The 26955-nt window shown below is 42.2% G+C and overlaps 1 protein-coding gene across 2 annotated transcripts; it reads right to left on the bottom strand.

Annotated features, from left to right (window-relative positions):
* Positions 1-1799: 1799 nt before the first annotated feature.
* LOC124049032 (calcium/calmodulin-dependent protein kinase kinase 2-like) lies at positions 1800-26542 on the bottom strand. Of its 2 annotated transcripts, XM_046370322.1 has the most exons (17): positions 26206-26542; positions 22763-23364; positions 22145-22192; positions 14358-14411; positions 13558-13609; positions 9114-9247; positions 8884-8920; positions 8697-8718; positions 7718-7809; positions 6818-7017; positions 6640-6693; positions 6380-6453; positions 6199-6286; positions 5785-5916; positions 5147-5259; positions 4566-4619; positions 1800-3795 (listed from the first exon to the last, which is right to left on the bottom strand). In XM_046370322.1, exons 2-17 carry the CDS (start codon positions 23294-23296, stop codon positions 3723-3725), a joined length of 1761 nt encoding a protein of 586 aa, XP_046226278.1. In that variant the 5' UTR covers positions 23297-23364; positions 26206-26542; the 3' UTR covers positions 1800-3722. The 2 variants fall into 2 exon arrangements, with proteins under 2 accessions (XP_046226278.1, XP_046226279.1); XM_046370323.1 differs by lacking the exon at positions 4566-4619.
* Positions 26543-26955: the final 413 nt, after the last annotated feature.

Below are 26955 nucleotides of genomic sequence, written 5' to 3'. Positions count from 1 at the left end.
GAGACAGGACACACATTGCAGAAAGGCAACTGCAATTTATTCAAATAAAGAACTGGATGCAAGATGAATAGAATAATTCATTATGAGCTCCCATTTTGTGAGAAGCTCTGTCATGCTATAACAATTCAATGGTATGTTTACAGTATGTTGGCATGCATTTGGGTAGAGGCCCCAACGTCTCACTACAATGGATGACATTGTGTGATATGGACAGTAAATGTAATCCTAGCCCTTTCTATAAAATAGGGCACAGATTGTGATGAAACAAAAAGCGAAGATTAAATATATGTATAAAAACAAATATCATACAGCATTCTGGGGGTAGAATTTCATTTAACCCTGTAGTCAAACCCAACCTCTTCTTCGATATGTTGTTCTTAGGAGAAGGGAGCACTTTCATGTGGAGTGGTGATAAAATATGGTTTGTCTTCGACATTTTCAACAGTTTAACTTAAACCCATGATTGGTGGGTTATATCAGAACATATTTTGTACTATACATTTTGACACAAAGAGAAAAGAGAACACTTTTAATTGTGAGCAAGGGCACAACCTTCACTGGGACAAGTCAGCCCCCACATTCTGAATTTGCATTTTATCATTGGAATGTGATACAAAACGAGGCAGCGGTGCAGTGTGCTGTGCTTTAGGACCATGCGGATACCTCCGAGCAGTTGGGTAGGCCGTTTGGAGTGTTTATCCATGGATTTAAAACAAATAAAGATATGTAACCCCCACTTCTAAAACCAAAGTTGCTCCCCTGATTGTGAATCATGACTGTGTTCATCCAGAATTAGAATATTTTTATTTTTTATTTTATCAGTATTTTTTATTTTATCAGTATCTTATTCATAATTATTTCAAATGAAAAGCTGAAATGTTTTGAGTCAATAAGTATTCAACCCCTTTGTTATGGTAAGCCTAAAGTTCAGGAGTAACAATTAGCTTAACAAGTCAGTCAAAATAAGTTGCATGGACTCATACTGTGTGCAATAATAGTGTTTAACATGATTTTTAATAACTACCTAATCTCTATACCCCACACATACAATTATCTGTAAGGTCACTCAGTCGAGCAGTGAATTTCAAACACAAAGACCAGGGAGATTTTCCAATGCCTTGTAAAGAACACCTATTGGTAGATGGGTAAAAAAAGAAAATAAAAAAGGTAAACATTGAATATCCCTTTGAGCATAGTGAAGTTATTCATTATACTTTAGATGGTGTATCCATACAGCCAGTCACCACAAAGATAAAGGTGTCCTTCCTAACTCAGTTGCAGGATAGGAAGGAAATCACTCAGGGATTTCACCATGAGCCCAATGGTGACTTTAAAACAGTTTAATGGCTGTGATCGGTGAAAACGGAGGATGGATCAACAACATAGTAGTTACTCCACAATACTAACCTAATTGGCAGAGTGAAAAGAAGGAAGCCTGTACAGAATCAAAACCAATACAAAACATGCATCCTGTTTGCAACAAGGCACTAAAGTTATACTGCAAACAAATTGGCAAAGCAATTACATTTTTGCCAAGAATACAAAGTGTTATGTTATGGGCAAATACAATACATTACTGAGTACCACTATCCATATTTTCAAACATAGTTGTGGCTGCATTATGTTATGGGTATGCTTATAATTGTTAAGGACTGGAGTTTTTCAGCGTAAAAAAGGAATGAAATGGAGCTGAGCACAGGCAAAATCCTAGAGGAAAACCTGGTTCAGTCTGCTTTCCACCAGACACTGGGAGATGAATTCACCTTTCAGCAGGACAATAACTTAAAACACAAAGCCTGGAGAATCAATCCTGGAGCTGTTTATCAAGACAGTGAATTTTTACAGTTGTGGCTTAAACCTGCTTGAAAATCTATGGTAAAACATGAAAATGGGTGTCTAGCAATGATCAACAACCAATATGACAGAGCTTGAACATCTTTGTAAAGAATAATGGGCCAATACTACAATCCAGGTGTACAAAGCTCTTAGATGCTTACCCAGAAAGACTCAGTTGTAATCACTGCCAAAGGTGATTCTAACATGCATTGACTGAAGGGTGTGAATACTTATGTAAATGAGCTATTTCTGTACTTAATTTTCAATACATTTGCGTACATTTTGTGTGTAAATGGGTGAGAAAAATTCCAGCTGTAACACAACAAAATGTGGAACAAGTGAAGAGGCATGAATACTTTGTGAAGACACTTAAGTGGTCAGCTATACAGAGACCTCCTCACTCAGACACCATTAAACACAGCATACATGACAGGCTGACGGAGTGCATAGTAAGTCTTTAAAAACACAACATACCGTGTTTTCACATACAGCAGTGACATGCAACAAAATGACACTTTGGTGCTGTAATAATCACTATGTGGAAGCATTCATTGTTGAATTAATGTTGTTTCAATAATATCTCGTGGAATCATAAACCTGTTCAGTGACTGAAGTGATCTGTACACCAACATTGTCTAACTATATGCAAAAAGGGAAAGATGTTAAAAACACATGCCACTAGAGAACTGGGGAGATTATTCCACCACTTTGGGCTCATCTAAAAATGGAGAAAAAGCAGAGAATTTAAAAAGATTGCACTCTACTGGCAATGTCGAAGTTCTACCATTTCATTTGTATCTTACCATATCTGATGACAACTTTATCCATGTCAAACTAATTCCAACATTTCCATAAGGGATATGTCATGCATAGATTGTACAAGAGGTCTGCAGCCGCACTAGGCTATACGCTTGGTATTAAAATTCATTTGTAAGAGCCAGTAATTGATACAATTTCACAATGACATTGCAATGCACTTGTTTAAAAGGTGTTTGTTTCACTATGAATGATATTACTTTACAAAATATGATAACCATTTTCTTTTTGGTGTTCTGAAAATGAGATCTGTAAATCTATTACCATACAAAAAGAAACAAACATGATTTTGATTTCAGCTTCAACACTGTATCACCCCCTTTGCTAAACACATATATTAGAAACATTTAGTTACATTACGTTTTTAAAAGCTCTTCACCAGTTGTCGTAACTGGGAGACAGTTAAAACAAATAGATTGTTCAGCAACAACTAATTCTATTAATGTGCAACTTGTGTCGCTTCTACAATGTTTGCATTGAGAAATCAACAGACACACATGCATACTATGAATGTAGTAAACCTTTTTCATCTCAATAAACCTCTCCTATACAGGTTTCCACTGAAAACATGAATGTTCCTAAACTGTCCACATTGATGAGTGGTACAGACAAACATAGTCAAGTACTCTGCTCTGCTGAAATGCGGGGACCAGGAGTCACCCTTTGAAATGTACAACCATCCATAAACACCCCCTCCCACATACCTCTGCATTAAACGTGAGTCTTTTCAAATGGTGGAGAGGGTGGAGAAACACAGGTACCTAGGCAAACAGACCTGTACATCAGAGGCCTGAGACAGAGCATGCTATGACTAGAAACATAAGCATGCATTACAGACAGGGGGTTAGTGAGTGACAATAAGGGAGCTTCCCCCAGAAGGGTGTCCAGGCTCCAGTCACGTCTCTATACAAGTCATGGAGTTCATCCAACAGTCCCGTCCACCTAAAAAAACAAAAACATTGGTGGCTGCCACAACATAACATATCAGTGAGTGAAGGGTGGGCTTGAGGGCGGACTGCAAGTCGAGTCACTAGCATGCCCCAACCTTTGCGCTTAAAAACCACATGGCATCAGGAAAGAGCCTCATCTTCTCCCACAAAGGGCAGGTCCATACTTCTCATGCCCTCCATGTTCTCTTGTTTCCTAGGAAACAGATTGGAGGAGCAGAATTTAATACAGCCATCAGTGCTAAGTACCTGTGTCAATTCTATCACTGCAGAGATGGTTAGTTAACCTCCGTTTAGCTGGGAAACTCAGTGGAACCATTTACTTGTTACATAACTGGAGAGAGCAAGCAGAGGGAACTTAGCAAGCTGTTAGTCGAACATTCAGGTCAGACACACAAAAAACACATGAAAGTAGTTCACTGGTATGTCAATGGGCGAGGGAGGAGGCTAGTTATGCTGCATGCAGAGGAATCAGAAACACATTTATTTGTATTTTTACCAGATACTTTAGCCAAATTTAATTCAGGGTTTTCACAGGTAACGTGTTTAGGCTACAATTATGTAGTACTTGGCCAAGGATTGAGTCAGACTGGTTGACCTTGATCATGTTATGAAGTTCATTACAATCAGAGTTTAGACAATGAGATTCTAAGTTGACAGTTTGTGCTCATTGCTGTACAGTACACACTTGGCCAAAAACACCTACATTTGCGCTCGGTTGTAGGCAACCCCACTTCATAACAGATACTAGTGCAGTTGGGGATCAGCAAGAGGTTCCAGACATGACTTCAAGTACCCCTGTGTATTGGCTATAATTATTTAATTGAATCCATGTTAAACTGTTACACAGGAGCACTTGACAAAGTAACACCATTCATGCCTATGGACTTGAGTGTGTTTCATATCACTTAAATAGTACTGAGATAGATAGGCAGGCAAGGCCGTGGCAGGCCCATAGTCCTCTACCTTCTTTGGTTACTATGAATGTAGCAGTATCTCACATTGGCCGCTCTCCCTTTGCTGGTGGGCAGGAGAGGGGAGAGACAGATTAAGAGGCTGCCACAGCAAGTGCTGGCAAGCATATCATTGGTCACGCAGGGAGAGAAGAAATCTTAACACTCTATGTGACATCCTACTTTTATTGAATGAGAATAAAAAGGAGCATCATTTTGCAAGATCAGATTAGTTAGGAATGTTGCCCATGTACAAAAAAGCCCGTAGCAGAGCTTCTCCAGAGTTATATGAAATTTATTAAAAACCACCAACTGCTTCTCAGAGTTCGGGGGAATTCCTTTTCAATTCCAGTCCATTCAAGAAGTACATTGAAATTCCAATTCTCTTCAATGCATTTCAATGAGGAACATTTGGAATTGGAATTTTAGTTTTGACCCCAACCCTGCTGCTTTTAGAGTTGCAAAATTCTGCTAACTTTCCCTAAATTCCCAGGTTTTCCAGAAAAAGCAGAAAATCCAGAATCTTCCAACCAGGATTTCTGGAAAAAACGGAAATTTGGGGAAAGTTAACAGAATTTTGCGAGGGGGACTTACGTGAGCATGTGCCCCGGTGCAGACAGACTGGTGCCTCTGTCCTCAGTCCTCTGACGGCCCCAGTCAAAGGGGTTCCCAAAGGAGCGCTTCCTCAGCATGGTCCTCACCAGGATCTACAGACACAGACATCAGTGATCTGACCACACAACTCTGAGTGATATTGTATTGTGTCCTGGGATTTTTAAAAGGGCTATACCATAGAGAATGAAACACGTCACAGGGTGGCTATGAGCAGATCATTCATTGTCCATAGTCCTACTTTCACTTTTCTTGGTTATAGTTGAAACAAAGTATTTTATTAGTTAGATATTTAGCAATACTTTATATCAAGTTGCACTCATGCCATAATAACCCTATAACCACAGTTGAATTACCGAACTGTATGACAGTAAGGTAGATGAAATAATCAAAGAGCTGAAAGGAAACTGAACATATTAAACCAATAAATGAACATTCGTAACAAGGTATCTTTTGTGAACTGCAAAGTATGACCTCATGTCCCAGGACAGCAAGAAACTACCTGCAGTAAAATGAGCCTGAGTGTGAGTTCTGAGCCTTTCATCCAGTGCTATATATGTTTAATCTAGTGTTAAAGGCAGGGCAGTGTGGCCTGTGTGTGTCCTCCTCCCACCACTCACCACAGTGGCCAGACTGGGGATGTGTTTGACAGAGTTCTCCACCTCCTCCTCGGTCACCTCAATCAGCATGGAGCAGTTATCATCCTCCAGAGGGAGGGGTTCCGCTCCGTGCCTCGTCACCCATGGGTGCACCTGGAAGGAGCAGAGAGACAATCTCAACATCATGTAAGCACACACATACACACAAATGTATTAAAATATTTCTGAAACATTGCTTGAGATGACTTATTTCGACACACACACACACACACACACACACACACACACACACACACACACACACACACACACACACACACACACACACACACACACACACACACACACACACACACACACACACACACACACACACACACACACACACACACACACACACACACAACATATTAAGATAATCACAAAGAAGCAAACCTTCATCTGTGGTATTGATATCCTGCTCTCTGGATTCTTGTCCAGCATCTTCAGTAGCAGATCTTTCAGATCGTCAGATATGTCTGCACTTTAGGGCCACAACAAGAGGAATACTTATGCTTATGGTCATATATTTGGAATGGATCATATTACTCCCAGTAGTGTTGAATGGAGTACTCACTGCTCTGGCAGCTCCACTGGCTGGGTCTTGATCTTCTGATGAAGACTAAGGATGCGTTCATCCATAAAGGGACACTGTTGATGCGAGTAAAATTACAGTCCACTCAGCTGTCAAAAGTGAACATGTTAGGTGAACAATGATGTATCAAAATGTAAACGTTAAACTGTTCAGTATCAGTGTTAAACCTGACCTTGCATTATACGATGTGGATTGTGAGGTTATATGTGCATCACAGTTAAGGAAAGAGGTTAGAGGTTTACCACTCCAAACACGAAACAATAGAGCGTCACTCCCATGGCCCAAATATCCAATGCCTACAAGAAGAAACAGAAATTGACTTAAACCCATATCATTCAATTGTCCCATACGAGTTGCCCTATGGGAATTCCAGAGGAAAATATATCATTTCCAAAGAGCCCTCCAGAGGGTGACATTCACCTTGCCAGAGAAGTTTTTCCTGGTCTCGGAGAGGGTCTCTGGGGCGAGGAAGGCGGGCGTGCCCACCGTGCTGGTCAGAAGGGCATCTGCCCCCTCAAACTGGTTACTGACCCCAAAGTCAGCGATCTTAATATGACCGTCCTCCCCAACTAGGAGGTTAGAGGGCTTGATGTCCCGGTGGATGATCCTCTGGTAATGCACTGGAAAAGCACAACAACACATGTAACCGGCATCACTGTGCTGCTAACAGTATCGCTTCCTTCACTGTCCCTGTCCATGGCTCGAACTAGTTACTTTTTGCTCATAAACACCTTTGAATGCCTGCTTGGCAGCATACTAACCATTTGCGCCACTGAAAAGGATCCTATTTAATGCCGCAATTAGCAACATTTCAAGCTATGGGTGAGTTTATTTTGTACGATCTCAATCTGTTACACACATGCCTTAGTATAATACATGCTGATGATACAGGTACATAAGGATTCTTACCTTGTCTGTTAATGAAGAGAGGTTGACTAAGTAGTATAAGGGAGAGGGAGAGAGGTTTTGAGTGCTGCTTCTAGTGCCCATACAGTGCATCTCCCTCCCTCCACATCTCTGTCTGTACTGCTCTGGTAGAATACAGAGCTAGTGGTAAGTCTTGGGGTGCTTCCCAAACTGAACAATTACCCCTATATAGCGCACTACTTTAACCAGAGCACCATAGGCTCTGGTCCAAAGAGAATGTAATGTAAAGTCTCTGGTCAAAAGTAGTGCACTATATAGGGAATAAGGTCCTGTTTGAGTGCAATAATGCCTCTAAAAGCCACTGAGATGATGATGTGCATCGGGGAAAGGAGGCAGTGGTTGTCTAAAGAGAGGTAGAGAACAGACAGTTCTGAGATTAGAGAACCCACTCACAGAACTCAATCCCCCTGAGCAGGTCTTGGAAGTAGAACCGTGCCTGGTCTTCATTCAGCGGCTTGTCTGTGGGCATCTCTTCCATCACAGCCCTACGCACGTAAACATACCCACAGACAGACACACACACACACACAGAGAGAGTGTTACAGTAGGGCACTGTATAATCTGCGATGCTGAGAACGCGGACAAAATCCGGCTATCCAGACATTAAAACGGAATTCAACAATGTTAAAAAAATGTATTGAGTATACTAGAGAATCAACTAAATGTATTGAGTATACTAGAGAATCAACTAAATGTATTGAGTATACTAGAGAATCAACTAAATGTATTGAGTATACTAGAGAATCAACTAAATGTATTGAGTATACTAGAGAATCAACTAAATGTATTGAGTATACTAGAGAATCAACTAAATGTATTGAGTATACTAGAGAATCAACTAAATGTATTGAGTATACTAGAGAATCAACTAAATGTATTGAGTATACTAGAGAATCAACTAAATGTATTGAGTATACTAGAGAATCAACTAAATGTATTGAGTAGAGAATACTAAAGAGAATCAACTAAATGTATTGAGTATACTAGAGAATCAACTAAATGTATTGAGTATACTAGAGAATCAACTAAATGTATTGAGTATACTAGAGAATCAACTAAATGTATTGAGTATACTAGAGAATCAACTAAATGTATTGAGTATACTAGAGAATCAACTAAATGTATTGAGTATACTAGAGAATCAACTAAATGTATTGAGTATACTAGAGAATCAACTAAATGTATTGAACATGAAATCAACTAAATGTATTGAACATGAAAACTGGGAAAAACTGAAACCTGGAAATAGAACTAACTGACTTTTGGGAATCAGCCTAAAGAAAATTACAGATTTTATAGGGCCCTATGTCAGTGCTTCAGAGATTAGGCTCATTCCAGCTTGTAATGATTACAGTAAAAAAGATTAACTTACCCCTGTTTGACCAACTCAAACACTGTGAACAAAACAAAGATGCCATCATTACTACAACATCATCATCAACAACGCTATTTAGAATAGCGTCGGGAAATAATTTAACTTGTGTGTAGATCTGATTAGGACGTGAGTGGGACGTGTGTGTGCGGATTGCCAGGCAGAGCGAGAATCAGGCCAATCTTACCCATGTACAGATGGTCCTCACCAGGGTCATCCAGAACCTGGCAGGAGAAGAAAGCAGGTGAGAGGAACACTACTAGCAGTCTGTCGTAAACACAAGTAAACTTGCAATCACTGACAGGGTTGAGGACACAGTGCAGACTAAGCAGTCTCAATGATATTGTATTATGTATTGGCAGTACACAAGGAGCTTGAGTTAAGAGGACCAACACCATCCAAATTGCAGAGCCTCACCTCTACCAGTTTCACTACATTGGGATGGTCCAGCTTTTTCAGGATGGCAATCTCCTGGTAGACCCGTTCCAGGGGTCCTTTGGGCTGAGGGGGGCCTTCAGGGGCTGCTTTGGCGCCGCGGGGGGGCGGTCTCCCTGCAGGTGGACAGGAGCAAAGAGAGTGTAGTGGCCTTGTTAGTCTACAGCAGCAGAATCCCGAAGTAGTGTACTAGCTAGTAGAGCCGGGCGATATGGACAAAAAGTCATAATGTGATAAATGTAACTACACTGAACCAAAATATAAAACGCAACATGAAACAATTTCAAAGATTTTACAATTACAGTTCATATAAAAAAATCAGTCCATTTAAATAAATTAACCTTTAAAAATATATATATATATATATTTATTTTTATTTAACCTTTATTTAACCAGGAAGGGCTCATTGAGATTTAAAATAGATTTTTCAAGAGCGTCCTGGCCAGCACCAAGTAATAATAATAATAATAATAATATATGCCATTTAGCTGACGCTTTTATCCAAAGCGACTTACAGTCATGTGTGCATACATTCTACGTATGGGTGGTCCCGGGAATCGAACCCACTACCCTGGCGTTACAAGCGCCATGCTCTACCAACTGAGCTACAGAAGGACCACGTCATTACAAAAATTACAGACAAACAACATGAAAAACTACAAGTAATCTAGTAAAAACCATTGATTTCACAAGAGTATAACAAAATCATAAACAGCAAATTAAAAACATTGACGGTCAGGGAATCAGACTCAAGATCATTCATCAGTAATTTAAAAACACCAATCGGGACAAGTTCTTCCAGTTTAAAAGTATTTTGTAAGGTGTTCCAAGACGATGGTGCAGAGTACATAAAAGCCCTTTTACCAAATTCAGTTGGGACATTTGGAACAGTTAGCAGGATAAAGTCCAGTGAACGAAGAGACAACCCACCACATTTCTGAACAATAAAAATGCCAAAATAAAAAGGTAGTAAACCCCAAATTGCTTTGAAAATAAAAGTATACCAGTGACTGAGCCTAGAGGGACTAGAGAACATCAGCCAACCCTGGTATACAAAGTGCAGTGGTGTGTAAGGGTTTTGTATATAAAGTATACCAGTGACTGAGGCTACTAGTGACTAGAGAAGGTCAGCCAACCCTGGTATACAAAGTGCAGTGGTGTGTAAGGTTTTTGTAAATAAAGTATACCAGTGACTGAGCCTACGAGTGACTAGAGAAGGTCAGCCAACCCTGGTATACAAAGTGCAGTGGTGCGTAAAAGCTTTGTAAATAAAGTATACCAGTGACTGAGCCTACGAGTGACTAGAGAAGGCCAGCCAACCCTGGTATACAAAGTGCAGTGGTGGGTAAAGGCTTTGTAAATAAAGTATACCAGTGACTGAGCCTATGAGTGACTAGAGAAGACCAGACAACCCTGGTATACAAAGTGCAGTGGTGGGAAAAGGCTTTGTAAATAAAAGTATACCAGTGACTGAGCCTAAGAGTGACTAGAGAAGGCCAGCCAACCCTGGTATACAAAGTGCGGTGGTGCGTAAAGGCTTTGTAAATAAAGCATACCAGTGACTGAGCCTACGAGTGACTAGAGAAGGCCAGCCAACCCTGGTATACAAAGTGCAGTGGTGCGTAAAAGCTTTGTAAATAAAGTATACCAGTGACTGAGCCTACGAGTGACTAGAGAAGGCCAGCCAACCCTGGTATACAAAGTGCAGTGGTGTGTAAAGGCTTTGTAAATAAAAGTATACCAGTGACTGAGCCTACGAGTGACTAGAGAAGACCAGCCAACCCTGGTATACAAAGTGCAGTGGTGAGTAAGGGTTTTGTAAATAAAAGTATACCAGTGACTGAGCCTACGAGTGACTAGAGAAGACCAGCCAACCCTGGTATACAAAGTGCAGTGGTGCGTAAAGGCTTTGTAAATAAAAGTATACCGGTGCCTGAGCCTACGAGTGACTAGAGAAGGCCAGCCAACCCTGGTATACAAAGTGCAGTGGTGAGTAAGGGTTTTGTAAATAAAAGTATACCAGTGCCTGAGCCTACGAGTGACTAGAGAAGGCCAGCAACCCCTGGTATACAAAGTGCAGTGGTGTGTAAGGGTTTTGCAGTTTAAAGTAATAATAATAATAAGGGTGTCAATTGATCTTAAAAACATCATCAATTAAAATTCCAAGATATTTATATGAGGTTACAACCTCAATCTCCTTGCCCTGACAGGTAGTAATAGGTGAAAGGTTCAGAGGTCTATTTCTTGCCTTAGAAAACACCATTAGTTTAGTTGTCAGTATTGAGGATAAGCTTCAATTGACACAAGGTATGTTGAACAGTATAAAAAGCAGTTTGCAAGTTTTGGAAAGCTTTTGTAAGAGACGAGGCACAACAGTAAATAACAGTATCATCAGCATAAATATGAAGTTGCGCATTTTGGACATTTTTGCCTAAATCATTTATATAAATAGTGAATAAGAGAGGACCAAGTACAGAGCCTTGGGGCACACCATTCAAGACAGACAATTTAACAGACATAAGCCCATCAAAATGAGTGCACTGAGGTCTATCAGACAGATAGTTAGCAAACCATGCAACTGCATGCTCTGAAAGACCTACACTCAAGATGCCTTAGTATAGCATGATCAACTGTAACAAAAGCCGTAGAAAGATCAATCAAAAGTGAGACACAGTGCTGTTTTTTGTCAAGGGTTTCAGTGATATCATTTAAAACCTTCATGGCTACTGTAATTGTGCTATGCTTCTTCCTGAAGGCCTTTTGGTACATTGATAAAATAGAGTTAGTAAATAAAAAGTATTTTAGCTGTTCACTCACAAGGGTTTGAAGTATTTTCACCAGGGGTGGCAGCTTTGAGATTGGCCTATAATTATTTAAAAGAGTTGGATCTCCCCCTTTTAAAAGTTGTAGGAGAAATGCTGATTTCCAGATTTTCGGAATTTCATTACATTTCAGGGTCAAAAAAAAACATTTTTAAAGAAGTGGATCAGAAAACCAGTCAGTATCTGAAGTGTGACCACCATTTGCTTCATGTAGCGTGACACATCTCCTTCGCATAGAGTTGATCAGGCTGTTGATTGTGGCTTGTGTAATGTTGTACAACTCTTCGATGGCTATGTGAAGTTGCTGCATATTGTCGGGAACTAAAACACACTGTCATGCACGTCAATCCAGGGCATCCCAAACAGGCTCAATGGATGACATGTCTGGTGAGTATGCAGGTCTTGGAAGAACTGGGACATTTTCAGCTTCCGGTTATTGTGTACAAATCCTTGCGACATGGGCCGTGCATTATAACACTGAAACATGAGGGGATGGCAGGGGATGAATGGCACGACAATGGGACTCAGGATCTCGTCACAGTATCTATGTGCATTCAAAAAGCCATAGATAAAATGCAATTGTGTTCGTTGTCCGTATCTTATGCCTGCCCATACCATAAACGCACCGCCATCATGGGGTACTTTGTTCACAAAGTTCACATCAGCAAACCGCTTGCCCAAACGATGCCATACATGTTGCCTGCCATCTGCCCGGTACAGCTGAAACGGGGATTAATCTGTGAAAAGCACACTTCTCCAGCGTGCCAGTAGCCATCAAAGGTGAGCATTTGCCCAGTAAAGTCAGTTTACGATGCTGATCTGCAGTCAGGTCAAGAACCTGGTGAGGACAATGTACACACAGATGAGTTTCCCTGAGAAAGTTTCTGACCGTTTGTGCCTGGGTCGTTGGTCTCAGACGATCCCACAGGTGAAGATTCCGGATGTGGAGGTCCTGGGCTGGCATGGTTACACATGGTCTGCGGTTGTGAGGCCGGTTGGATGTACTGCTAAATTCTCTAAAACTACTTTGGAGGCGGCTTATGGTACCTCTTTGTGCATACTGCACTATAGGCTATATTATTCACCATTTGTGGACGTGGGAACTCAAAACCCTTAGCAAGAATGCTAACTCTAAATATTATATTTTTGCTATATAGCCATGTAGGCTAATTAATTAATCTATTAGTAAATGTTATTAAAAAATACAAAAACTTTCCAGCGCTAGGCCTAGGCTTCTTGATGAACAACAAGATCTCATGGTTTTACCAATTTGACTTTGGATTCTGATGTATATCCACATTTCTCCAAACGTCAAATTTCTAAGTTGCTTAAACGCCAAATTTCGAAGTGTTTTTGACACACTGGGTTGCTCCTGCTGCTGTGTATCTTTCCAGGCAGATACTTTCAAAGCAGGAATCAACATAATGCATAGGTTTTAGAACAATCTACATGAACGTTGTGTAGACAAATCACAGAAAAGTACTCGCGTACGAAAAATGCTTCGGTAAGAGGAAGGCAATGTCGGTAATTTTGCGTTTATCGTCCAAGCACTAGGCTATGTTCTCCCTGGTGGATTGACTATCTGCCCTAGGCTCTGTACTTACGTGGGAAACCTGCCTGCCTCATCAGCCTCTTCTTGGACAGCACTTTCATTGCCTGGAGGAGGGGAGGAGAAAGAGAGGGAGGGAGGAGGAGGAGAGAAGTCTGACATCAAAGTATGGAGAGAGGTACAGTAAAAAGGAGTCTAGTTACAGGCTTCTCTGGATAGAGGAAGGAGTAGATGTGAAACATAACCCCACTTTTACACAATACAAAAAACACATTACAGAACTACAGAACAACCAATTGTCTCTGTTATGCTTCACATACTGTCACACCTCATAGCGATAGGGTTGTCATGATAACAGTATCACGATACTACAATACCGGATTTTACATGGCAAAAAGGTAAACACAAAGCAGACTAAACTGTTTGGTCCTTTAAAAAACCTACTGTATGTAACATATTGTGTAATATAGCTTGGAAAATAAACACGTGATCTGCGTGACAACATAAGGCTGCTTGTTTCTAACATTAGGGCTGTTTTCCTCAAGATAATTTGGGCCGCTTCATTTTTTGTTTCTTTGCCCCGATACCTCTGAGTATGGCGATAATGGTATCGTGACAACACTACATAGCGATCAGTCCAAATGATGACAGTGAGAGTGTGTGTGTGTGTGTGTGTGTGTGTGTGTGTGTGTGTGTGTGTGTGTGTGTGTGTGTGTGTGTGTGTGTGTGTGTGTGTGTGTGTGTGTGTGTGTGTGTGTGTGTGTGTGTGTGTGTGTGTGTGTGTGTGTGTGTGTGTGTGTGTGTGTGTGTGTGTGTGTGTGTGTGTGTGTGTGTGTGGTGACCAGCAGGACTCACATAGTAGGTGTTGTCGTCTTCATTGTAGGCCAGCTTGACAACACCATATGAACCCTTGTCAAAGAACAGGAGAAAAGTTAGACAGAGTGTGACATTCAGCAGCTGTCAATCATCCACACAAATAAAAACTACAAACACGGATGCACGCACACACAGAATATGTATCCCAAGTTGACCTATCGGAAATGTATGGACTGAGTACTCTCAATGAGAAGCAGCTTCAAAATCAACAGTCCAATTCAAATCTACCCACCCACATCTTAGATGTGTGCCTAATTAGTGCAACACAATCTAGTTTATCTATCAAGCTTCTCTACCCACACATATACAGAGCTTAGCCAAATTAGTTGCACACACACACACACACACACACACACACACACACACACACACACACACACACACACACACACACACACACACACACACACACACACACACACACACACACACACACACACACACACACACACACACACACACACACAGGTCCCAGCTGGGAGAACAGATTGGGGCTACAGCAGGAAGCCCATCCCAGACTAGAGATGAGGTGATAGCAGGACACAACTCTCTCCAACTCCATCCTGACAGGCTCCCATTGTCTACTACTCCACACAGAACAGTACAGACCTACTCAGCTCCATGCACACTACTCAAGGAGAGGACAGAAGACTAGGGCTATTTATACCAGCCTCTCATCCTCCTCTAACTCTCCCTGGACCGGAGATTTTCAGGGAATTTGAAATTAGGACAAGGCTGGCAAGGAGAACTGAGAATGATGGCAACTGCCCCTTAATGATCCTCCATCTTTTTAACATGCACAGTCGGAAATAGATCGAGGAATGGGGACTTCTTCTAAATAAAATCTAAACGGTTAGAAATGGGGACTCTTTTATTCCAACAGTCACTATGGACAGTTTGCAGTTCTCCCAGGGTCAGCTCGATGAGTTGAAACAGGAGAACGGCAAGATGACAGTAATCTGAAAGTCATTGAGAGGACATCAGTTCTGTGTGTGAATCCATGATAAAAAATGACAGATCATCTGATTTATCTCGAGGGACAATCAAGGCAGAACAACATGGAATTGCAGAATCTCCACATGAGACCTGGAGGGTGTCGGAGGACAAAGTGAGGGAATTTAAATTGAAGATGGACCACAGGAAGACTAAGGTGGAGTGCGCCCACATGACTGGAAAACCCACCCCTGGCCAAGGTGATAGGCCCAGGCTGATAGTGGTGTTCCTGGTGTTCAAGGACAAGGTAGAGTTTCTGGAAAGAGCCAAGAACTTGAGAGGAATGTATATCTTCCTCAATGAGGACTATCCTGAAGCTGGGCACCAGAACAGGAAAGAACTGATCCCAGCCATGAAAGCTACCAGAGCACATGGGGACATTGCTTACATCCGCTACGACAGGTTCATTGTCCACTCTCCCTCCCAGAAGCCTGGAAGGGATGAGAGAGCCAAGCCTATGGGTTCATAGCTTCAACCCCACAGCACGCTCACGTGCGTGTGCACGCACCCACCCACACACACATACACACAGACTAATGGACTGCAGAATGTGCATTTTTTTCTCTTGCTTTGTTTGCTCTTTTAAGTATTATGTCTATCTGATAAGCTACCCAGGAAAGGGATGAAAATAGGCCATATTAATATATGTAGCCTTAGCAATACTGTTCATGAAATCAACAACTAGCTAACATCAGATAACATTCATATATTAGCCATTTCTGAGACTCAGCAAGAAAAGGATATAACATTTATAGAAGAGACAGAAATGCTTATGAGGGAGGTGTTGCTGTATATATTCAGAGCCATATCCCTGTAATACTTAGAGAAGATCTTATGTCAAGTGTTATTGAAGTGTTGTGGTTACAGGTTCACTTGGCACATCTAAAGCCTTTTATTTTGGGGTGTTGCTATAGGCCACCAAGTGCTAACAGTCAGTATCTAAAGAATATGTGGGAAATTCTTGATACTTTACAGTAGGTGATGTGAACAGAGAGGTCTACTTTCTTGGGGACATGAATATTGACTGGTTTATCATCAAGCTGTCCGCTCAAGAGAAAGCTTCTTACTGTAACCAGTGCCTGTAATCTGGTTCAGGTTACTAATCAACCTACCAGGGTGTTCACAAACACTACAGGAACAAGATCATCCACATGTATCAATCACATGTTTACTATTACTGGAGAACTTTGTTCTAAAGCTGTATCCGCACCCATTGGATGCAGTGATCACAATATAGTGGCTAAATCCAGGAAAGCCAAAGTTCCAACAGCTGGACCTAAAATAGTATATTAGTGATTATACAAAATATTTTGCTGTGACTCTTATATGGAAGATGTTAAAAATATTTGTATGTAAAGAATGATGGAAAAAAACTTGAATAGTTCAAATGAAATTACGGGCAGAAAGACAAATTCATCTCCATCTTTCATTGAATCAGATTGCTTATTCATCACAAAACTTAGATGTTGCCAATTTTTTTTAAAACTTTATTTTACTAGGCAAGTCAGTTAAGAACAAATTCTTATTTTCAATGACGGCCTAGGAACAGTGGGTTAACTGCCTGTTCAGGGGCAGAACGACCTTGTCAGCTCAGGGATTTGAACTTGTAACCTTTCGGTTACTAGTCCAACACTCTAACCACTAGGCTACCCTGCCACCCCATGGCAAAAAAAATAATTTAATGATTATTTATTTGGCAAAGTGGGCCAACTTAGGCAGGAAATGCCAACGACGAACAGTGAGCAACTGTATTCACGCATAAAAAAATAATGAAAGAAAAGCATTGGAAGATTTAATTTTGTAAAGTTAGTATGGGAGAGGCAGAAAAATGATTCTTATCGATCAGCTCTTAGCAAACTGTTGGAAAAAATTGTGTTTGACCAAATACAATGTTATATCACTGTAAACAAATTAACAACAGACGTTCAGCATGCTTATAGAGAAGGCCACTCAACATGTACTGCACTGACACAAATGACTGATGCTTGGTTGAAAGAAGTTGATAGTAAGAAGATTGTGGGAGCTGTATTGTTAGATTTCAGTGCAGCCTTTGATACTATTGACCATAACCTGTTGTTGACAATATGTATGTGTTTGTAAGTCGCTCTGGATAAGAGCGTCTGCTAAATGACTTAAATGTAAATGTAAATGTTATGGCTTTTCAACATCTGCCATATCGTGGATTCAGAGCTATATAATGACACTCAAAGGGTCTTCTTTAATGGAAGCTTCTCTAATGTCAAATATGTAACGTGTGGTGTACCGCAGGGCAGCTCTCTAGGCCCTCTACTCTTTTCTATTTTTACCAATGACTTGCCACTGGCATTAAACAAAGCATGTGTGTCCATGTATGCTGATGATTCATATGCATCAGCATCAACAGCTAACAAAGTCACTGAAACCCTTAACAAAGAGTTGCAGTCTGTTTGGAATGGGTGGACAGTAATACACTGGTCTTGAACATCTCTAAAACTAAGAGCATTGTATTTGGTACAAATCATTCCTTAAGTTCTAGACCTCAGCTGAATCTGGTAATGAATGGTGTGGCTGTTGAACGAGTTGAGGAGACTAAATTACTTGGCGTTACCTTTGATTGTAAACTGTCCTGGTCAAAACATATAAATTCAATGGTTGTAAAGATCAAATCAAATCAAATTTTATTTGTCACATACATGGTTAGCAGATGTTAATGCGAGTGTAGCAAAATGCGTGTGCTTCTAGTTCCGACAATGCAGTAATAACCAACAAGTAATCTAACTAACAATTCCAAAACTACTGTCTTATACACAGTGTAAGGGGATAAAGAATATGTACATAAAGATATATGAATGAGTGATGGTACAGAGCAGCATAGGCAAGATACAGTAGATGGTATCGAGTACAGTATGAGTATGTAAACAAAGTGGCATAGTTAAAGTGGCTAGTGATACATGTATTACATAAGGATGCAGTAGATGATATAGAGTACAGTATATACGTATACATATGAGATGAATAATGTAGGGTATTTAAACATTATATTAAGTAGCATTGTTTAAAGTGGCTAGTGATATATTTTACATCATTTCCCATCAATTCCCATTATTAAAGTGGCTGGAGTTGAGTCAGTGTGTTGGCAGCAGCAACTCAATGTTAGTGGTGGCTGTTTAACAGTCTGATGGCCTTGAGATAGAAGCTGTTTTTCAGTCTCTCGGTCCCAGCTTTGATGCACCTGTACTGACCTCGCCTTCTGGATGATAGCGGGGTGAACAGGCAGTGGCTCGGGTGGTTGTTGTCCTTGATGATCTTTATGGCCTTCCTGTAACATCATGTGGTGTAGGTGTCCTGGAGGGCAGATAGTTTGCCCCCGGTGATGCGTTGTGCAGACCTCACAACCCTCTGGAGAGCCTTACGGTTGTGGGCGGAGCAGTTGCCGTACCAGGCGGTGATACACATTAGTTTTGTTGACGTTGAGTGTGAGGTTATTTTCCTGACACCACACTCCGAGGGCCCTCACCTCCTCCCTGTAGGCCGTCTCGTCGTTGTTGGTAATCAAGCCTACCACTGTTGTGTCGTCCGCAAACTTGATGATTGAGTTGTAGGCGTGCGTGGCCACGCAGTCGTGGGTGAACAGGGAGTACAGGAGAGGGCTCAGAACGCACCCTTGTGGGGCCCCAGTGTTGAGGATCAGCGAGGTGGAGATGTTGTTGCCTACCCTCACCACCTGGGGGCGGCCCGTCAGGAAGTCCAGTACCCAGTTGCACAGGGCGGGGTCGAGACCCAGGGTCTCTAAGCCCTCTAAGCTCGTCAAGGGTCTTGACGAGCTTAGAGGGTACTATGGTGTTGAATGCCGAGCTGTAGTCGATGAACAGCATTCTCACATAGGTATTCCTCTTGTCCAGATGGGTTAGGGCATTGTGCAGTGTTGTTGAGATTGCATCGTCTGTGGACCTATTTGGGCGGTAAGCAAATTGGAGTGGGTCTAGGGTGTCAGGTAGGGTGGAGGTGATATGGTCCTTGACTAGTCTCTCAAAGCACTTCATGATGATGGAAGTGAGTGCTACGGGGCGGTAGTCGTTTAGCTCAGTTACCTTAGCTTTCTTGGGAACAGGAACAATGGTGGCCCTCTTGAAGCATGTGGGAACAGCAGACTGGTATAGGGATTGATTGAATATGTCCGTAAACACACCGGCCAGCTGGTCTGCGCATGCTCTGAGGGCGCGGCTGGGGATGCCGTCTGGGCCTGCAGCCTTGCGAGGGTTAACACGTTTAAATGTTTTAATCAATTCGGCTGCAGTGAAGAGGAGTCCGCATGTTTTCGTTGCAGGCCGTGTCAGTGGCACTGTATTGTCTTCAAAGCAGGCAAAAAAGTTATTTAGTCTGCCTGGGAGCAAGACATCCTGGTCCGTGACTGGGCTGGTTTTCTTCTTGTAGTCCGTGATTGACTGTAGACCCTGCCACATACCTCTTGTGTCTGAGCCGTTGAATTGAGATTCTACTCTCTATACTGACGCTTAGCTTGTTTGATAGCCTTGCGGAGAGAATAGCTGCACTGTTTGTATTCGGTCATGTTACCAGTCACCTTGTCCTGATTAAAAGCAGTGGTTCGCGCTTTCAGTTTCACGCGAATGCTGCAATCAATCCACGGTTTCTGGTTAGGGAATGTTTTATCATTGCTATGGGAACGACATCTTCAACGCACGTTCTAATGAACTCGCACACCGAATCAGCGTATTCGTCAATGTTGTTATCTGACGCAATACAAAACATATCCCAGTCCACGTGATGGAAGCAGTCTTGGAGTGTGGAATCAGCTTGGTCGGACCAGCGTTGGACAGACCTCAGCGTGGGAGCTTCTTGTTTTAGTTTCTGTCTGTAGGCAGGGATCAGCAAAATGGAGTCGTGGTCAGCTTTTCCAAAAGGAGGGCGGGGCAAGGCCTTATATGCGTTGCAGAAGTTAGAATAACAATGATCCAAGGTTTTTCCCGCCCTGGTTGCGCAATCGATATGCTGATACAATTTAGGGAGTCTTGTTTTCAGATTAGCCTTGTTAAAATCCCCAGCTACAATGAATGCAGCCTCAGGATGTATGGATTCCAGTTTGCAAAGAGTCAAATAAAGTTTGTTCAGAGCCATCGATGTGTCTGCTTGGGGGGGAATATATACATCTGTGATTATAATCGAAGAGAATTCTCTTGGTAGATAATGCGGTCGACATTTGATTGTGAGGAATTCTAAATCAGGTGAACAGAAGGATTTGAGTTCCTGTATGTTTCTGTGATTACACCACGTCTCGTTAGCCATAAGGCATATGCCCCCGCCCCTCTTCTTACCACAAAGATGTTTGTTTCTGTCGGCGCGATGCGTGGAGAAACCCGCTGGCTGCACCGCCTCCGATAGCGTCTCTCCAGTGAGCCATGTTTCCGTGAAGCAAAGAACGTTACAGTCTCTGATGTCCCTCTGGAATGCTACCCTTGCTCGGATTTCATCAACCTTGTTGTCAAGAGACTGGACATTGGCGAGAAGAATGCTAGAGAGTGGTGCACGATGTGCCCGTCTCCGGAGTCTGACCAGAAGACCGCCTCGTTTCCCTCTTTTACGGAGTCGTTTTTTTGGTTCGCCGGCTGGGATCCATTCCGTTGTCCTGGTTGAAAGGCAGAACACAGGATCCGCTTCGCGAAAATCATATTCTTGGTCGTACTGATGGTGAGTTGACGCTGATCTTATATTCAGTAGTTCTTCTCGACTGTATGTAATAAAACCTAAGATGACCTGGGGTACTAATGTAAGAAATAACACGTTAAAAAAAAACTAAAAAACTGCATAGTTTCCTAGGAACGGTCTAGCCGTAATAAAGAGATGCTCTGCTTTTTTGACACCACACTCCAAAAAGCAAGTTCTGCAGGCTCTAGTTTTGTCTAATCTTTATTATTGTCCAGTCGTGTGGTCCAGTGCTGCAAGGAAATACCTAGTTAAGCTGCAGCTGGCCCAGAACAGAGAGGCACGTTTTGCTCATAATTGTAATCAGAGGGCTGATATAAATACTATAAATAAATAAATAAATAAGAGTTGAGGAGAGACTGACTGCATCACTTCTTTTTATATGAAACATGAATGTGTTGAAAATCCAAAATTGTTTGCATAGTCAACTTACACCAGCTCTGACACACACACTTATCCCACCAGACATGCCACCAGGGGTCTTTTCACAGTTCCCAAATCCAGAACAAATTCAAGAAAGCGTACAGTATTATATAGAGCCCTTATTTGCATGGAATTTCATTCCATCTGATATTGCTCAAATAAACAGCAAACCCGGTTTCAAAAAACAGATAAATCAACACCTCACGGCACAACGCCTCTCCCCTATTTGACCTAGATAGTTTGTGTGTATGCATTGATATGAAGCCAACGTGTGCCATTTAAAAAAGTGTATGTAGTTCTGTCCTTGAGCTGTTGATGTTCTGTATTGTCATTCTGTATTATGTTTCATGTTTTGTGTGGACCCCCAGGAAGAGTAGCTACTGCTTTTACAAGAGCTAATGGGGATCCTAATAAAATACCAAATAATACCAATACCAACAGCCTGTTGGTTCCTTGAGTATACAGCATATTGCACTCTCACTTTAAATGTGGAGCTTCAGTAAGGAAATTTTAATGAATTATATTGTGTAGTTTCTGTGTTTTCATGTTTTATGTACCGTCTTTTTAAGCACATGATGAAATGAATTTCCCCCTGGTGGTATAATAAAGTTTATGTGAATCTGAAGTGCTTTGAAGAGCGACGACAGTACCTTTCCGATTTCATCTTTGAGCTTGTACTGGTTGAGCTGCACGCAGTCCTTTGAGAGAGAGAGAGAAAAAAATAAATTGGCTGACTAATGCATTTTTCTTGGTCTGCAACAATCATCACATTAAGTATAGCATTACCAGAACCAACAATCCATGTAAAAGCAATGTGCTTACCAACACAACCTTCATTATGGATAACCTTGGGAAGAAAACTACCAAAAGTCAGCATGACTAAACATACAAAATTGAAGTCTGTACAAACCATCAGTAAAACCATCAGTAATGGGATCTGCTAGATTACATCCAGTCAAGTGTAGAACTGTCCAAGGAGCAGGGTAACAACCTAGCAGAGACCATGGGGTGCTATTTGGGATACAGACCATCTCTACATGGAGTCTACTGGACTATGTTTCTGAGATCTAATGGGGAGTGAGCTGGCATTTAATGAGACCATGGACCTTACCTTCACATAGACTCAACCTTTATACCAGTATGCTGCTTCATTTACCACTGGGGACAAATGCACATGTTCAGCTCATGTGCGTTCATAGAATTTGGCTAACACAAAAATGGTGTTTTATTAAAAACACCAAGTGGGAGGGTAAAAGGCCGTAGCCTACCTGCAGGTCAGTGATGGAGACGCGGTGAGACTCCACGGTGGGTCTACGGGGCAGCCGGGGGGAGGAGTGGGGCGAGGTGATGGGCGAGTAGGGCAGCGAGGGGTAGATGAAGTGGCCGTTAAGCCTTGGGGAGCCACAGGGAGATGAGGCCGTCTGGGAGCGCTCCTGCAGGGACAGCTTCCTGTCCGACAGGTTTAGTCTTCCCCGGTGCTCCTGGGGCTTGGGGAACAGGGCCACGGGGCGGCCCACAGCATGGGACAGCTGGTCGCAGGAGGGGGTTCTGAAGAGGGGTGCGCCAGGCTCAGGGGTCTCGGAGCTGTCCATGTCCTCCACCTCCTCACCTCCCTTGGGCTCGTACTCGGTCACCACGATGAGGGACTCCATGTAGTCTGGAACAGGGTGGGGGTGAGGGTTCATTGTTGGGGCAGGGCCGCTGCACAGCAGGGGCTGTGTGTGAGTGTGTGTGGGCTGGGGGGCATGGCCACAGGGTGACGGGGGCTCAGCAGAGGGCCAGGAGGAAACACACGGAAACATGACGAAGACTGTCCCCAGAGCCTATTGGCTGCTGCTCCATCAGTGGTCTACCTCAGGAGAGCAGACAGCTGAGAGAAAACACACAGTAAAATAATATTTCACCTTTCAACACAGAGAACTTGAAGGATGAAAAAAAAGTATAATGTCTGAAATGTAGGCTATCAGTTACAACACAGGTCTGTAGACAGACATAGAGCCTAGGTCCTGACCTTGTTCATGGGCAAAATAGCAAGATGAGCCAGACCCCCTTGGAATTCTAACCTGCAACAACTTTTTAGCTCTTTCAACTCAAAACAAGTTGAGGTGCCAACAAACAAATCCTAGCAAGATGATGCTAACACAGAGCAAGTCCATAACTTAACCAATCAACCTACAACTGTATGGACTTAGGCTAGGCTATTTTCTAATTATTTTTTTGTACCTTTATTTTACTAGACAAGTCAGTTAAGAACAAATTCTTATTTTCAATGACAGCCTAGGAACGAACAGTGGGTTAACTGCCTGTTCAGAATGACAGATTTGTACCTTGTCAGCTCAGGGGTTTGAACTTGTAACCTTCCAGTTACTAGTCGAATGCTCTAACCACTAGGCTACCCTGCCGCTATGAGATTACTAGCATACAGTTTATCCATGTGCTAACATCTCCAAATATGGCTGGAATCAGAAACAACATCTCTGAACAGTTGGACTCATTGAAGCCTCCATAAGGGGTTTGGTTATCTATTGTAGCCAACCAAGGGTGTCTTCTTCTACCCCCCCCCCCCAATCTTAGCCCATTATTTGTTCTGATGTTGACTGTGCCTTTCAGGGGTGTGGGAGCTGTGTGCCACATAGATAGAGTAAATCAAAGCAGATAAACACTCATCCCCAAGTCAAGATCACAATGAGGAAAACGTGTGTGGGAAGAGAAGCCCCCTCCAGGTGGCCCCCTTTCTCCTATCCACCCCTCTCTCTTTACCACCACATTCTTGGAGTACATTTATTTTGCTCTCTCCTTGACTCTTTTTCAACACTCTTTCACATTTTCTCTATTCATAAAACTCCCTCTAGCTGCCTCGCTATAATCGCTGTCTGTGTGTGTCTCCTGCTCTGCCTCACCACCACTCCCTGTCCCCTCAGTCACGTCTCCCACTGAGCTTGATATGGGTGCTCATAGCTCAGTGTTGTCAGTGGTGGCTCTCTCTCTCCAGCCTTTCTCCCTGCTGTACTTCACCGCTGACCCCTAGCTCATTATATCCACAAGACAGCCTCCTACTAAACACCCCCCCACACACTCACTAGCAGTCTACATCTGCTGGAGGAGAGTCAAAAACAAGGTAGTGTGTGTTTATCTTTTGATGAAGAGAAACATTTCCAGAACATGCAGTGGATTGGATAACCCTTGTGATTTTTCCTCCGTCACCAAGTAACAATACAATATCAAACAGGGGCCGGTTTCAACAGATCACAGAGAATAAAGGATATCAGAACCAACAATGAAGTGCCCCCTTATTATTTTCAGAGCAGAGTAGCACTGTAACCTCCCCTGGTGTCACAACTAAACTCTGATAGTCTGATTTATCTTGAGGAAAGTAGAGGAACTATGTGAGATGTGACCCAAGATGTAAGCCTAGCTAGCCTGCATAACCCACTGTGTACATTAGGCTTTCTATAATTGGAGTGCAGTCAACTACCCATGACCTACTTTGATCTCAGATGGTTGACGAGGCAGAGCTCAATACCTAATTTCCACTCGCATGAGATGCAAATGCACACACCGTGGTTGAGATATTCACAGACACTTCAGTTACATATTAACACATTTTCTTGTCCATATTCTTGTCAAGCCGGCTGAAATGGAGTCCAAAGACAATTTACTTCCTTGTTCCTAGAGATCTGACTGAAACCATTAAACTACACTGATCCTCATTACACTGGATGGCTGAAGAAGCAGATTCCATGCCTGGAAACAAACAGATGCTACTCTGCTCCAGGTGCCACTTCCTCTTATCATAACAAAAGTCACATGATGTGACCTGGGGGGGTTTCAATCTGAGGACAACACCACTCACACAAGGCCATCTGTAGCAGAGGTGTATTCTCAACATCATTAACAGATCAACCCTGTCCCTGATCTATAGCACGAGACCAGATAAGCCCCTGTGAATGGCAAGAGGAGTCTCCTCTCTCAAGTAGACTATAGCTGATATAACTACTGTAATATTTATGCAGTGGCCTCAATGGGATTGACGGCTAAACATCTGGGAACACATTAGCCCTATTTCAAATATACTTGACCCAAACAGTTGTTACAAGCAAACACTTGGCAAGTTTGGTATCATGATGTGAACTTGGTGTTTGACTTGTCAACAGGCCATATCGATAATGTAATGGGAAGTAATTTGCATTAAATGTCAACGTTATTCTGCAAGCCCACAATTCGGTACCCAGGTGGCTCATTCCGAGGAAGATGCTTATAACCTGTACATGCACGTACCAACACACAAAACATGCAAGGTTCTCACATTCACAACCGCTTACAGAAAACGAGCACACGTTACTGATGTACAGGATATGTTACATAGCTAACGTTATAGTTAATAGCTAGTTTGCTTACCCTAAAAAGATTGCAATTTAAAATAGTTTAGCTATTATTTAGGGTATTTATTGCTAAATACGGTCATGGTTTAGCTAATCGCATATTTATATAAGCGATATTAAAACGTTACATTTTCAATACACCTCGACAGATTCCCCACGTATCGTCGTATTTGGTTGTAGAGCTAACATTAGCTAGCCAACTTAGCTTCACGATACAGAAATATGTTGGGGGGAAAAGCGACGCTCGCGCTTCACAAAAACAATCATTCGACCCCTAACGTGATGGGTGGTAGAAATACTTACTAGTTAATCGTTGCACAAAAACTTACCTTGTCACAAAGTGCAACTGTCAACTAACGTTAATGGTGTTCCGCGCGATAGCCACTTGAGGCATTGAAGTATCGCTGATGTTGCCGGCTAGCTACATAGAGAAACAGAACGATGGTATCGTTGTGATAGTTAGCAAAAATCCCGACGGACCAATGCAGTTGGGCAGACACCGTTTGTCCGGTGGGTGAAATGCTGTGGGGTGATGGACGGTTGTAATTATTATTATTGTGATGGACGGTTGTATTAGTATTATTATTTTGTCCTGAAGATTCACAAAAGAAAATAGCTTTTCGGAGCATAACTGGAACAAACTTGCCATGGAATTGCCCTTTCTTGGCAGAGTAATATAGCCTTGATGATTTCTGGCTCCACCGTGTGGTACAAAAACGATACACACTACATGACCAAAAGTATGTAAGACAACTGTTGGTCGAACATCTCATGGAAACCCATTTCACGAAGCTCCCGATGAACAGTTATTGTACCGACGCTAAATGGCATATATTATATATTATTATATTACTGCGAGGCAGGTTGTTACTCGGTAGTGAGTGTTGCAACTGAGGACAACTGATTTTTACACTGCTTCAGTACTCGCGTTCTGTGAGCTTGTGTGGCCTACAACTTCGTGGCTGAGCAGTTGCTGCTCCTAGACATTTCCACCTGACAATAACAGCACTTACAGTTGCCCGAGCAGTAAGTCACCGAGCTCTTCAGTAAGACCAATTCTACTGCCAATATTTATCTAA

Source organism: Oncorhynchus gorbuscha, linkage group LG11 (assembly GCF_021184085.1).
Source record: "Oncorhynchus gorbuscha isolate QuinsamMale2020 ecotype Even-year linkage group LG11, OgorEven_v1.0, whole genome shotgun sequence".
Lineage (NCBI taxonomy): Eukaryota > Metazoa > Chordata > Actinopteri > Salmoniformes > Salmonidae > Oncorhynchus > Oncorhynchus gorbuscha.
Note: the sequence above shows the minus strand (reverse complement) of the source record. Positions and strands in the feature narration are given on the sequence as shown.